This window comes from Xyrauchen texanus, chromosome 9 (assembly GCF_025860055.1).
Source record: "Xyrauchen texanus isolate HMW12.3.18 chromosome 9, RBS_HiC_50CHRs, whole genome shotgun sequence".
NCBI lineage: Eukaryota > Metazoa > Chordata > Actinopteri > Cypriniformes > Catostomidae > Xyrauchen > Xyrauchen texanus.
In genome coordinates, this window is record NC_068284.1 from 19,178,256 (window position 1) to 19,191,723 (window position 13,468).

A 13,468-nucleotide genomic window follows, 5' to 3' on the forward strand; every position below is an offset into this window, starting at 1 on the left:
AGAAGATGAGTTGAGTCTGGTCGTGTGGGAAAACTATTCTGTGGAAAAAAAGAACCATTATGTGAGAGATTGTGATGCAGTTAAAATCAGATGAAGTTAAATACAGTATTAGTATTTAATACAATTTCAATTGACAAATCGTCTGTTTTACCTGATTAGTGGATTGTTTTAATGAAGATTTTTCTTCAGAATGTTGCAGTTCTGTCTCTAGCATCTTGTGTGTTTGAAATGTCTAAAGTCTGACCAGAGATCACAACAACAATAGTCTGTGCAGGATGGTGTGTGGTGCGAGGTGGAGATTTGTATGTGAGGGTGGGGGCTCAATCATGAATAGTCAACAATGGGAGACCCAGCTAGAATATTTACTCTCCAGTAAATATTTCTCAAAGTAGGTTTATTTTTTAATGTAGTTTCTGTAAAGAATCTTAAAACCTTCCCAGCTGAAATAACCAGCATTGCTGGTCACCAGCTTATGTTGTGTTTTGGGTGCTGGTCAGCCAGCATGGGATGTTAGTGTGCTGTTATCTGCTCCAGTCTTTTAAACTATCTTAATCAGCTTCATCAGAATGACCATGCTGGTCAGGCAGCTTTACCAGCTAGTTTTTGATGGTGAAAAGCATGTCTTTGCTGTTCCACCAGCTAGACCAGCATAACCAGACTAGACCAGCATGGGAATTGCATGCTGGTTAAGCTGGACTATTTAGCAGGGTTGGTTGCAAAAAAAGATGTTGAACACCTCCATGTTATTGCTCAGGAAAAAGATACACGTTGCAGAACACATTGACCTAACAGCATGTTATTGTGAAGGTAACATGGTTGCACACTCATCCAGGCAGACATTTTGTGGGAGCCATGTGGAGGTATGGAGTTTGCAGGCCCACAGAATGAATCTGCAGCAATGTTTCTACCTGTGGAACATATTACATACAGATGTGTACTTTGTAATTCATCTGTGCAGTTAAGCCAGACAAAAGAGAAGGTATTAGTAGTAATACCACTGTGCACAATGGTTGACATTTAGGCCTATATGATTCCAGAAGTTTTCGTAGTGTTGTTTTTTATGGACACGTCAGAATATTTTTTTAATAACAGAATTTGTTTTTGTTTAACTTTCTTCTTCTTCTTTTATTACTTTTTTTATTTTTTTTTATTATTATTTTATTCATTACATTCAATTTGAATTAAAAATCAAATTTTTTTCTGGAATGTCTGTCAAAAATGTCAATTAAAATAAAATGTAGTTATTATTGAATTAAATATCACAACTGTTTGGTTAACAATTTTTATTTCAGGGTGTTTATTTTAGCATGTTTGTCTGTACAGTAATTTAAATCTCTGTAGCCTGCAATAAGCCAAACTTTCAGTTATTTGCCTTCCCCTGGTCTCTGAAAACACAGCAAGCTTGAAACACCAACACCTCTCACTCACAATTGCCAGTCGTTAACAAATAAAAGTCCCTCACAGCAGGACTGCCATCAGTCTTCACAACCATCCAAATTTCCTCTGTAAATTTCCATCAAACTTCACAGTTCCCTTTACATGTCCGCTGAATTGAGGTATGTGGCTTTTTCTAGATGTTAATGGTTACATGCATACATCTGACAAACTTGAAGTTGGAGTTTACTATTACCAAATGTTTTAAGATTTGACTCTTTTCATGCAGTGACAATATATTTTGCATTATTTTTTAAACTGTTCAGCATTTTTGGACATTCCTGCTGCTTTCATTCTCTTACATCTCAGGTCAAAAATTCCATTGGTTCCATCCAATACACTTGTTTACCCTTCCCTCCTGCGCCCAAACAATTTATAAAGCAATAAACAGTAGTGGCTGTGCGTTACAGTTTACCTCAGGTAAGGGGGCACAAAACGAAGTGGAGTGATTAGTTTTTTTAATGCTTTGCCATCACCCTATACTGTGTGAATATGTATACCTAGCGGCAACAAATTGCATGCATTTGAAACATAATGTCAATCAGCTGTTAAATGGCAAATGCTTCCATTTAGTAAAAAAAAAAAAAAGTTTAGTGTTCCATTTGAGATGATACTACACTTTGAAAATTCATACACTAGATTGCTGAGCGCATAGTGTGTAGTGCAATTGAACATTGTATAGTGTGTAATTTAGGACTACTCTCTTTCATAACCAAACTGCGTATGGACATAACTGTTTTGAGCACCCCAAATAGGACAAGCATAAACCAGCCTAAACTATCATGGGAATTTCATGCTGGTTAAGATGGTGTTTTCAGCAGGGTTAAATGTCATTATTTTGGCCAAACCTCACTTTCAGTTCACCATATATGTAAGCAGTGGCGTGTCAAGGCTCTTTTGATTGGGGTGGCACATCTGGTGCACAGACTCATTCAAGAGTGAACAGTGGTGAACAAGAATGAATTTAGAATTGTTTTGATTTTATTTAGTAGAGTAGAAAGAAGACAGTTTGTGCATTAGTAGGACTGGGTCAAGAGATGCGTCCTTAGATGTTTTTTGAAGGTGGCTAGAGAATCAGCTGCTCTGGTGGGGATTGGAAATTCATTCCTGATCTTCAGCTTCTGGAGGGCATGTAGACTTGAAGTAGCTAGTATATATAGGGGGATGTGGAACCAGTGGTTGTTCTGTAGGCAAGCATCTCTGCTTTAAATATGATGCGAGCAACCATTGGCAACAAGTTAGGTTTCATGAAAGAGGTGTGAAGTGCACTCTCTCTGGCTTGTTATAGACCAATCAAGCTGCTGCATTCTGGATCAGTTTGATAGGTTTGACTGTACATGCAGGAAATCGTGCCAGAAGAGCATTACAGTAGTCCAGTCTAGATTTGACAAGAGCCTGGACATGGAGTTGTGTAGCATGCTCAGATGGAAAGGGTCTGATCTTCCTAATGTTATGCTGTGCGAATCTGCATGATGGGCTGTTCTTGCAGTGTGGTCTGTGAAGTTCAACTGATCATCAAACATAACCCAGATATTTCTGGCTGGTGAATAATGAAATATGCAGATTACAGCATTGCAGTTTTTGTCTAGTTGACAGGACAGACCATGTAATATTATGTAGTCTGCATGCTAGTGCTCTCTTCCCTGGCCACCCTGCTTGACAAGACCTTAACACCCAGATCAAATTTAAAGTAAAAAAAAAAAAAAAATATATATATATATATATATATATATATATATATATATATATATATATATATATATATATATATATATATATATATAAATATAAAAATAGATATATATATATATATATATATATAAATATATATATATATATATATATATATATATATATCTGTGTTTATTTACCCCTGCTCTTCTCTAACATATTTATTTGTGATGCATCATGTCTGAGTTTGGCAATGCAGGTATGCATAAACGCAGGCCAGCTGAGGTATTCTGCATTTTTTTTCAGCAGTAGTTTACATTCTCTGCAGAGTAATAAGGTTACCACTTTATAAATTCCTTAGGTTCTAGAGCTGTTTGGACTTTGTGTCCTGGTGGGAGCAGGGATCTTATTTTCTTTCCCAAAATTTTTATGAAAAACAGACAACCTCAGCAATTTTGCAAAAGCATGGGTGCTGGTTATTTTTCTTGCCATACTTCAGTTGTTAGAGCAGGGCTGCTCTATAAAATGTGTCTCACACAGTGGAGCACAATAGCACTTTTTGAAAGCAATACAGATTTTCGCCCGTTCAGACATATGCACTCGCAGCACTGAACTGAAAGCTATTGCCTTTCCTTGTTTATTCAGCTGAGCAGCGTGTCTACCTTCTTCCTGTCTGTGAGCAGGTTTTTAGAGGCTGAGAAAGCAGATCACAACAGCACAGGGGTTCATACTCAATTCCCTGCAGCTACTTTTGATGTCATTCATGCACTGGTCTCTATGGCACACGTTCACAAGGTTATTTTATTTTGTGTAATATCAAGAGTTGGTTTCTCTGTGGTCTCTTCTATTGCTTGTTTAATTTATTTCACTGCTAAGTTTAGGTTTACGTTTAAGTTTTTACCTTCTTTTACCAATTAACACAACCATAAACAAGAACAGTTACCATAAACCTAAAAAAAAAACACTAGCTAGTACTACACTAGCTTAGTCTTAAAACGTGGAATTATGATACTGCAAATATTATTTGACCTTTTATGACTACTGTAATTGCTTGCGATGTTCCACATTTGTAAGTCATTCTGGATAAAAGTGCCAGCTAAATTATTAAATGTAAAATGTACCTTAGTTATCTGACTTCACCCTTTTTCTGTGTATTACAAATAAGCATTTTTTCATTTTTCTCCATTCAATATTTTATGGAGTTTTTGGTTCTTTGCCACAGTCGCCTTTGGCTTGCTCACTGGGGACCAAAAGACAAATAATTTTTAAAGCATGATTTTCAATCATGGTTTCCATTTAAACTGCTCAATGGGGACTTCACATCACAGACATTATAGCATAATTTTTTACTTGAGAAATCATATTTTTGGATTAAACATAACAGTCAGTTTGTCAAAATAATAAATGTTCTTTTTACATATCAAAATTAGAATTCTAACTTGCACAATAGGTGCTAAATTGACTCCCATATAGATGAAACATTATTTAGAAGAAATGTTTGACCTTTAAATCAATTATATTTAATATTTGACTATGTTAAAAGGGTGACTAGGGACATCAAGCAGAATTGCAAAAATAATGATAGCTTCCAATCCCCTTCACTCCCCACCCTTGTTATAGCTCAACCAGTGGTATAAGTATAAATATAATGGTGTATTTGGTAAAACTTATGCCACTGGTTGAGCAAATGTTGCTATGTCAGGCCACTTTAACAGTTGCAATTCCATTGCGTGCTGCTAGTGATGCACAAACAGTAATATGTGTATCAGGAATATTTGTGATAAATGCCTGTGTTATGTTGTGGATTTCATTCAGGGTGATATCCAGCAGCTTCTTCTGGTGGCGGACCCTCGGGCAGCCTTCGACTACTGTGAACACTACAGCCCTGACTGCGAAACCCCCCACCAGGACATACCACAGGCCCAGGAACCCGAGGAGGAGGTCAGTATGTGTGTGTGTTGTGATGATATATTGATGGATTATACACTGCTTTACACTCCCATCTTCTTTCTGGGACCTTCCTAGTTCAGGTTCCAACAATGTTGTCAAATATCTGAATTATTAATCAGTATTTTGTAGTAAGTGTTATATTGTGTCTGTATTAAATTTGTAAATGTAATCTGCAGGGATTAAACTCTCTGTTAATCTCAAATTGAAATACAATGCTGTTTGTCTGAATTTCGATATTTCATCTTTTTCAGTGTGTCAGTTTTTTCCAATAATGTACTATATCATGGAATAACTGGTGAGCTCATGGTGGAAACTGTCTTAGCCCACTTTTGAGTGGCGTGGAAATATATTTTTCTTTAATGACCCCTCCCTTCTTGGCTAGCTCTGGAATACCTGGAAAAGTGAAGTTATGTTTCTCAGCTGCTAAAGAACTCCCGATTGTAACATGCGATAAATCACAGTAACTACTGCTTGGGGTATTGAGAACTATTTCACAACAGGGAATGGAATATGTAGCTACATCACATATCATGGAAGCCGCCAATGCGAAACCAACTGACAGATCAGTTAATTAATACAGAATGGTAAAAAATCAATTGCATAAATATGCAGTTGGTGTTATAGTTCTCAGTAAAAAAACGAATCGTATGGTTCTCCACCCATGGTTCGGTAAGCATTTGCACTGCGGTTCATCTGCGGTTTAACTATGCATACGGTTTGGTGAAGAACACAGCATCAATTAGGGAGGCACAGTTGCAACCTCTGCACCCGTATTGCTCTGAAGATGAATGCGCTCTGCCTGTGTCTCACGTGGGTCAACTTTGATATCCAATGAACTGTTGTATATTATATCAATCGATGACATCACAGTTCTGCATGCGTTGGTGTGTATTTGAAAATGGCAAGCAGAGAAGAAAAGCTGCTTATAGAGAAGCCTGCAGCGTCACTCTAATCTCCTGTCAAGGAGCAAAAACATTTTGACAAAACAGTCACTGTTTACAGATATTGCTCAACGTGAGTGTCGATAACTCATGGTAAAACACTGAATATGATTGCCATTTATGAGGACTTCACTCTACCCAAAATGCACAAACTCCCTTCCATTTTTAAGCAGGCAGGCACTCAGTATTAATTCAGACAGACATAAAACAATAACTAAAGCATTTGGGTTGTTCATTGCCAAAGGTATGTTAGTCTACTTCGTTGATGAAGATTTTAGCCACATTATGACATCCCTTCTCTTATCCATTTTAATAGCAAGGTTTTATCCTTCTATAGTGATATACAGCTTTCTAGTGTTAAAAAATAAGTTGAGTTGACTTTGAAATTCACTTTATGTTGATGCATGTAGCATAATAATCCATGTACTGTATTAAGTTAAAATATTAAGTAATTATATAATTTTTATAAATTTTTTTTTGCTAAAATTAAGCATGGTTTTACTACAGTAATACTGTAGTAGTATTATAATAATCATGACTGTATGAACCATGGTTGATTTTGTGGTTACTGTGGTTTTACAAAAAAATATACCATGGTGAAGCTATGCTTACTGAATCAAAACCATGGTGATTTTTCGTTTTCTTGAACTGTTACACCCCTACTATGCAGTTACCTATTAAAAACAGATGAAATATAGCTTTTTAATGAGATTTAACTCATCTAATATTAATATTTATTAGGAAGAGCAGAGACTTTTGGAAGAAAGCCTGTTCTTTTCCCCTGCAAAGAGCTCCCCTGTGCCGTACCAAATGCTTTAAGCCATGGCCATGGCAGCCTCCAAGTTTGGCAAGACCCTTTAACACCATAAACTGACTCACAGCTGGATATTTCTTCCTTCTCGGTTCTCTTCTGCAGCCAGTGGAACGTGGCCCAGTCCACCAGGCCTCAGTTCTCTTTTTTTCCATTATTTTTATTAGCTCAGCTGCTGCACTAGGACTTGAATTCATTCCTCTCTGAAAGACAATGGAATATCACAAAATGCCTGTTAACTCAATCTGCTGTGTCTCATCTTGGGCTCGTGCTCCTTATTATAATCAGAGTGGAAAACAAGGGGAGAATTCAAAACTTGTGTTTATTATTGCTTGTTTCTGAATGCTGTTTAATTATTTGGATGGACATAATGATAGCTCTTATATTAATATAATATAATATAATATATAATATAATATAATATAATATAATATAATATAATATAATATAATATAATATAATTAGGGCTGTCAATCGATAAATATTTTTAATCTAATAAATTACATGGTGTCCCGATTAATCGCGATTAATCGCATTTTATCGCATATACAAATATTTGCTGAGAAAGCCCCTCATATAAAAATAATTCAATATATAATGATGATATAATTATACAGTTATCATTAAATATTTAAAAATGTATATATATAAATAAAAAATATTCAGATAATTAAAATGCATTACGTTCTTGTGGCAGAAGAGTTAATCATTGATAAGACAATACAAAAAAGGGCTCTAGAATACAATGTATTGTTTACTACCATATTATTGATCATAAGACAATCATTGGCACACAGTTTACAGCAATCTATTTCACAAGAGAATTTGTCAATCGTTTTGAGATTTATTATGAGGGCTTGTTTAAGGACCCGTCAATGTACAGCTGCGTCAGACAGATACTTGAGTAGCATCTCGGGTGTGTTGCGTCATAAACATACATTTTTAGGTCACTGTGTCAAGTTAAATATAGTTTAATACTTAGAACACATCTTGAGATCCCTTAATTCGGATTTGCACTCCATCAAGTGTTTTGAACGCAAGAACGTAATGTATGTTTGTATCGTGCTGTCTGCTGGATGATTGTTTTTCTTAACTGTATAAACTGCGCGTTGCTAATACAGCTGAAATTTCAATTACTGCCCTCTGGAGTAAACAGGTGGTACTACAAGCTTGCATTTCTCAGGAATCTTCCTTATTACAGTCTGGTGGCATTGCGATTAATTGCGTTAATTTTTTAACTCGTTATTTTTAATAAAATTAATCGCACTGAATTAACGCGTTAAATTGACAGCCCTAAATATAATGTAATATAATATAATATCATATAATGTAATGTAATATAATATCATATAATGTAATGTAATATAAAATCATATAATGTAATGTAATGCTATGTAATATAGTTGTTTTAGTTTACACTCTGTTAACCTTTAAAACATAAAAAAGCAGGTCCGTTATTTCACATTAAGTCACTTCAATATCAAGGGAGTGTGCAAAATATCAGTTGGTTTATATGTGTTCTGATAATTGGGAAGATACAATAAATGTTAGTGACCAAATTGCATAATATTATCATATTCTCACTCTTGTAGCATGATAATTGTTAATCATGTTAATCTGACCTTGAAGAGCATTTTAAATTGTTGAATCTTTCAATTTTGAGAGATTTTTTACTGTTGGCAAGCATAATCTGCACTGTTCACTTATTTTTTGTCTCTTTTTCTAATTACACAATGCAGTTACTACTTGTTTACTTTGGGCACAGTGTTAACCCACAAAGGCCAGATGGTCAGTCTCAAATAGGAATGACACTGCAGAGTCACACCATTGTACACTTTAAGCATTGAATCATTGTGCTCAAAGCATTTAATCTCTGCATTTAGTGTACTATCAAATGCTTTGGATGAAAACCATCTGCTAAATAGTTAAACAACTTGCTCATTGAAATGATTACATATGACATCAAATCAGTTTAAGCCATTTGGCATTATTGAATTAGCATTTGTTTTAGGATCTCATTAGGCATTGATTTGATGGTTTCATTATTTAAAGAGGTGGATTAAGGAAATGCCAGTTCAACTTTTCCATAACGGATCATGTGAAAAGCACACAAGAAAATGTAACATGATTAAAAGGGATAGTTCACCCAAAAAAACATTTTTTTGTCATTTACTCACCTTCATTTTCTTCCATGTAACACAAAAGGATATATTATGTAGTACATGCTTGTTAGTCTCGGTCACCATTCACTTTCATTGCATCTTTTTTCCATACAGTGAAAGTGAATTTTTTTAGGTGAAAAGTCCCTTTAAATTATTCTTATGCATTTTACAATGCATCTTCTCTTTAGTGTGTATAATGATATGCATTCATGTCTTTCCCTCTAACATACATCCTGTTTCTCTCTCTCAGTACACTACTGAATACACAGATTATAATGAGTTCTATGACTACACAGAAGAACAGATTGCCACTGAAATTCCCACTACGGAGGTCCATACTGATAACAAGGTAAACACTCTTGCTCATCTGTATGGCCGAGGGGCATGTCAATCATTGTGGGATTTTCTTCAGCCCACCCACTTTCTCACTGTGTGGTCTCTGATTTATTACCCTGTGAATCTCACTCTGCCAACAAGAAGCTCTTCCTTTGTTCTGCTACCCTCCAATCACTTTTCCTCTCTCTGTATACACATGCCTTTACTTTCATGACTACACTTTTACTCTTAAATCAAAATTAGACAGATAGAAACAGTTATGACTATCTGTTGTTTTAAAATGATCAATAAATTAACATCCAGTCTCAAGATAAGATACATTTTGTCTCACTTCTGTTTGACATGAACCTATTATTTCATGTTTTTCAAATAGCCCAGCACTGCTGAAGGTGACTACTATGTTGAGCAGGACTACGGCACCGAGGCCCCTCCCGTTTCTCTTCCAGCCAATGAGGTAAAGATCTGCTTGCTGCCAATCAAATCTTATTTTCCATTGATTTTTTTAAATGGAATTCCTTTCAAAAATGCTTCTTTTGGCAAAGATGGTAAAAAAAAGCACAGTTCTTAAATACGGTGGCCAAGGGGTGCACAACACAACCAAATTATCAAAGTAAATGAAATCTGAAAAGACAACAGAAATAAGCCACAACACAAGGAAATTAAGACACAACACAACGGAAAAACCACTGCACTACGGAAATAAGCTACAACACAACTAAATTGATATGATGCAATACAACAAAATTATCTTTTTAATTTTATATACTTTTTATAAAAACACTGTACCTATTTGTCCTTAAGGGCTCTGGCCAATACCTGTTTGGGTTTCTAACAAAAATCTTAAGGCAAATAACTTAATCAACATTTGCTCGATTCCTGGTAAAGATGTGAAAATGACATCACAATACCTGCAGTTGCGAACCGGCAGCTCTTATAAGGTGTCCTGCTCCTGCGAAATAGGGCTGTTACATGCTATAGCCCCGTCTTGGATGGCAAAGCACTAAGAGGAAATGCTCAGTTACCCGGTCAATGCGTTACAAGAGAACGTTGACCGGGTAACTGAGTGTTTCCCTGAGCTCTCTTGTAGTGACTTGCAGTGGGATGAACAGCTCTCTGCATCTTCCGAGCAGCCTCATGAACTCTCATGCTTTGAGTCATTCATTTCAGTTAATGAAGTTATCTTAATTTCATTGTGTTGTGGCTCATTTCCATTGTGCTGTGACGTTATCATTGTATTGTGTCTTTATTGCATTGTATTGTGGCTTTATTAAGTTGTGTGGCTAATTTCCATTGTGTTTTCAGCTTTTATGTACTTGCTAATTGTGATGTGCACTTCTAGGCCATGGCACTTAAGTTTATAAAAGTTTTTTTTATTTTTATTATTATTAATAATTAGAAAAACTTTTATTTTTGGACAAATATTACTATTAAGGACCCCAGGGGTTAATGGGATTTTAAGATATGAATGAAAAGGAGAAAAGGTATTGCTATCATAGTGTAACTCTGAATTTGAATTGTGATTTTGATTTGTTTTGTTTTACTGAATGGCTGTACCTCAAATTGACTTGGAGGCACATAATCAAATAAAATTCACTGTACCATATAACGGATTATGACCAAATGAAAGTGAAATCGATGCATCTTTCCTTATTTATTTATGTTATTTTCAAAGTTTCTACGATTCCGTCACAATCTGTTCTAAGGCATCACACAAATGAAGTCTTAATGAAGAACATCCAGCTTTAACTGGAACATTATGTCTTGTATTTAGGCAAGGCCAAATGTCTGCTTCAAATGAAATACCTGCAGGGGCCGACGCGATTTTGTAAACCACTTCTGGTTTACAACAGATAGTCTGGGATTAACTAGAGAAACTTTATGTGCTTTTTTTCACAGCATTAAGGCCCAGGGGGGAAAAAGCCTATCAAACTTCAAAAAATTAATAAATAAATAAGAAAGAAAGAAAGAGAGAGAGAGAGAGAGAGAGAGAGAGAGAGAGAGAGAGAGAGACGTTAGCTTAAAAAAGCTATCAAAGTTCCATATTCATACTCCAATACACTGAAGGTAAAAAGAGAGAATAGACTTCAGTGCAGTGATATCACATTCAAGAGTTTGTCATTTTTTTAAAATATTAAAATTTCAGGATTAATTCATATTATTACATTATGGTATAATCATATGTATTCGTCATGTAAAAAGATAGTTCCCTTATCATGTTTAGCAAGGACTTTGAAGGCCTTGGAAGCTTTAGTTTCTATTTACTGCAGAGACAAATAAATCAAATGTTAGTTGTTTGCCGCTTCTTTTGTTTTCGATTCTTAAAAGCAGACAGACAATCTAAAAATTAAATAAGACTCTAGTTTTGTATAGTTATATTTGCTAGTAGGTAGTTTTTAAAATCATGAGAAACAAAGTCAGCTCTTTCAAAACCTTTGACTGGTAGTGTACAGTATATGTTCAAAATACATACATTTTGAGTTATGTTAATGGATTCAGTGGGTTTAAGTTCAAAAGAGAACACATGCTTAGTCTTTAATATTGAATCAGTTGTATAGTTACTATAATCAGAGTTACATAACCAAGATGCTTTGTGGAGCCATTATGAATTTAACAGAAACTAGAATATAATTGTTTTGACTGATCAGTTACACAATGTCAAGACCCAAATTACATCGTTTAATGTTTGTTTGTTTTTTGCCATTGCAATCTTAATTACACCCCTATAGAGCTTAATGGAAGGAGATCATTCATCTGTTCAGTTTCATTTGATGTCTGCTATTATTAACCTCTCTGGTCTGCAGAATGCATTGAACAAGGAGGAAGTAGTAGATGACTACATTACAGGAGTGGAAGAAGTTGGAGTGGATCCCACTGTTGCCACCAATGAGAATGTGGATATTGTTGAGTCCAAAGGCACTAATGTCGCCGACAATCAGGACTTTAAGGAATACGACATTAATGAATATGATGCAAAAGAGATAGACCCCACCAATTATGATGATTCATTCTATGACTACAACACTAATGAAGCCAAACCCACCGATTCGGTCTATGAGGATGAGTTTGGACCAGGCCGGCCTGCTGAAACACAGGTCACAGAGAGTAATGTAAGTTGACTTCACAATCACACATAATGCTGCAATGACGTCAATGTTTCTCTGAAACTGTGTGGTAGTAAATGATCTAGCATTTTTTTTCATTGCTACCATAAAATTGCAATACTAATGCTCCTAATTACTGGATATAATTTTCAGTATTTCCACTTACAGCAGCATATCAATGTCTTCCATTTTTAGTCATTTTGCTTGTGGTGTGTGGGATACAGGAAATTAAATGTTAGCTGTGTGATTGCAGTGTTGATCTGTTATAACTTGAGTCCGTGTTTACACAGCTCAACAAAAAATCTCATCAACACACACACACACACACACACACACACACACACACACACACACACACACACACACACACACACACACAAATGTTGGGTTTCCATAGACATAATGGTTTTTATACTGTACAAACTTTATATTCGATCCACTACCCCTAAACCTAACCCTCACAGAAAACGTTCTGCATTTTTACAGTTTCAAAAAACATAATTTATTATGATTTATAAGCTGTTTTCCTCATGGGACCAACAAATTGTCCCCCCACAACGCCAAAAATAATTTTGTCCCCACAAAGTGATAAATACGCGCTCACCCACACACACACAAACTGACCGGCTTTGTGCTCTGTTATTAATTCTTGGAGAAATATATCATCATGGTCTACTAACACTAAAGGACCAAATTTCTTGATGATGCTTATGTAAAATAACTGTATAAATATTCTCAAATGACACAGCACTTTCCCTGCTGATCTTTCTATGGGCATACTTAATCCTTTCTAATCATATTCAGAGCAGGGTTGTCTACCATTCTGAATTGAAATGAGTATGCCAATTAAAGCCCAATTCAATTCCTGAATTAAGTCTGAGTTGGCAAACAGAATTGTAAAACAAATTTGAATTTAAGGAAGTTGAATTGAAATGGAATAGAATTTAAAGAAATTCGTATATCTGCTTGTGTATTTATTTGTAATTATAAATAAACATTTTCAGTATGAATTACCCATAAGCATGCTATCATACACAAAACATTTTGGGTATTCCCAGGGAC

The 13,468-nt window shown here is 35.4% G+C and overlaps 1 protein-coding gene across 1 annotated transcript in view; it reads left to right on the top strand.

The window, feature by feature from the left end:
• The window catches only part of LOC127649150 (collagen alpha-1(XI) chain-like), a 121,596-nt gene that overhangs the window by 40,929 nt on the left and 67,199 nt on the right, over nucleotides 1-13,468 (top strand). Inside the window, exons 5-8 of the mRNA XM_052134117.1 lie at nucleotides 4,921-5,046; nucleotides 9,220-9,318; nucleotides 9,679-9,759; nucleotides 12,107-12,412. Coding sequence (XP_051990077.1) covers nucleotides 4,921-5,046; nucleotides 9,220-9,318; nucleotides 9,679-9,759; nucleotides 12,107-12,412 — 612 coding nt within the window. The remainder of the gene's footprint in view (nucleotides 1-4,920; nucleotides 5,047-9,219; nucleotides 9,319-9,678; nucleotides 9,760-12,106; nucleotides 12,413-13,468) is intronic.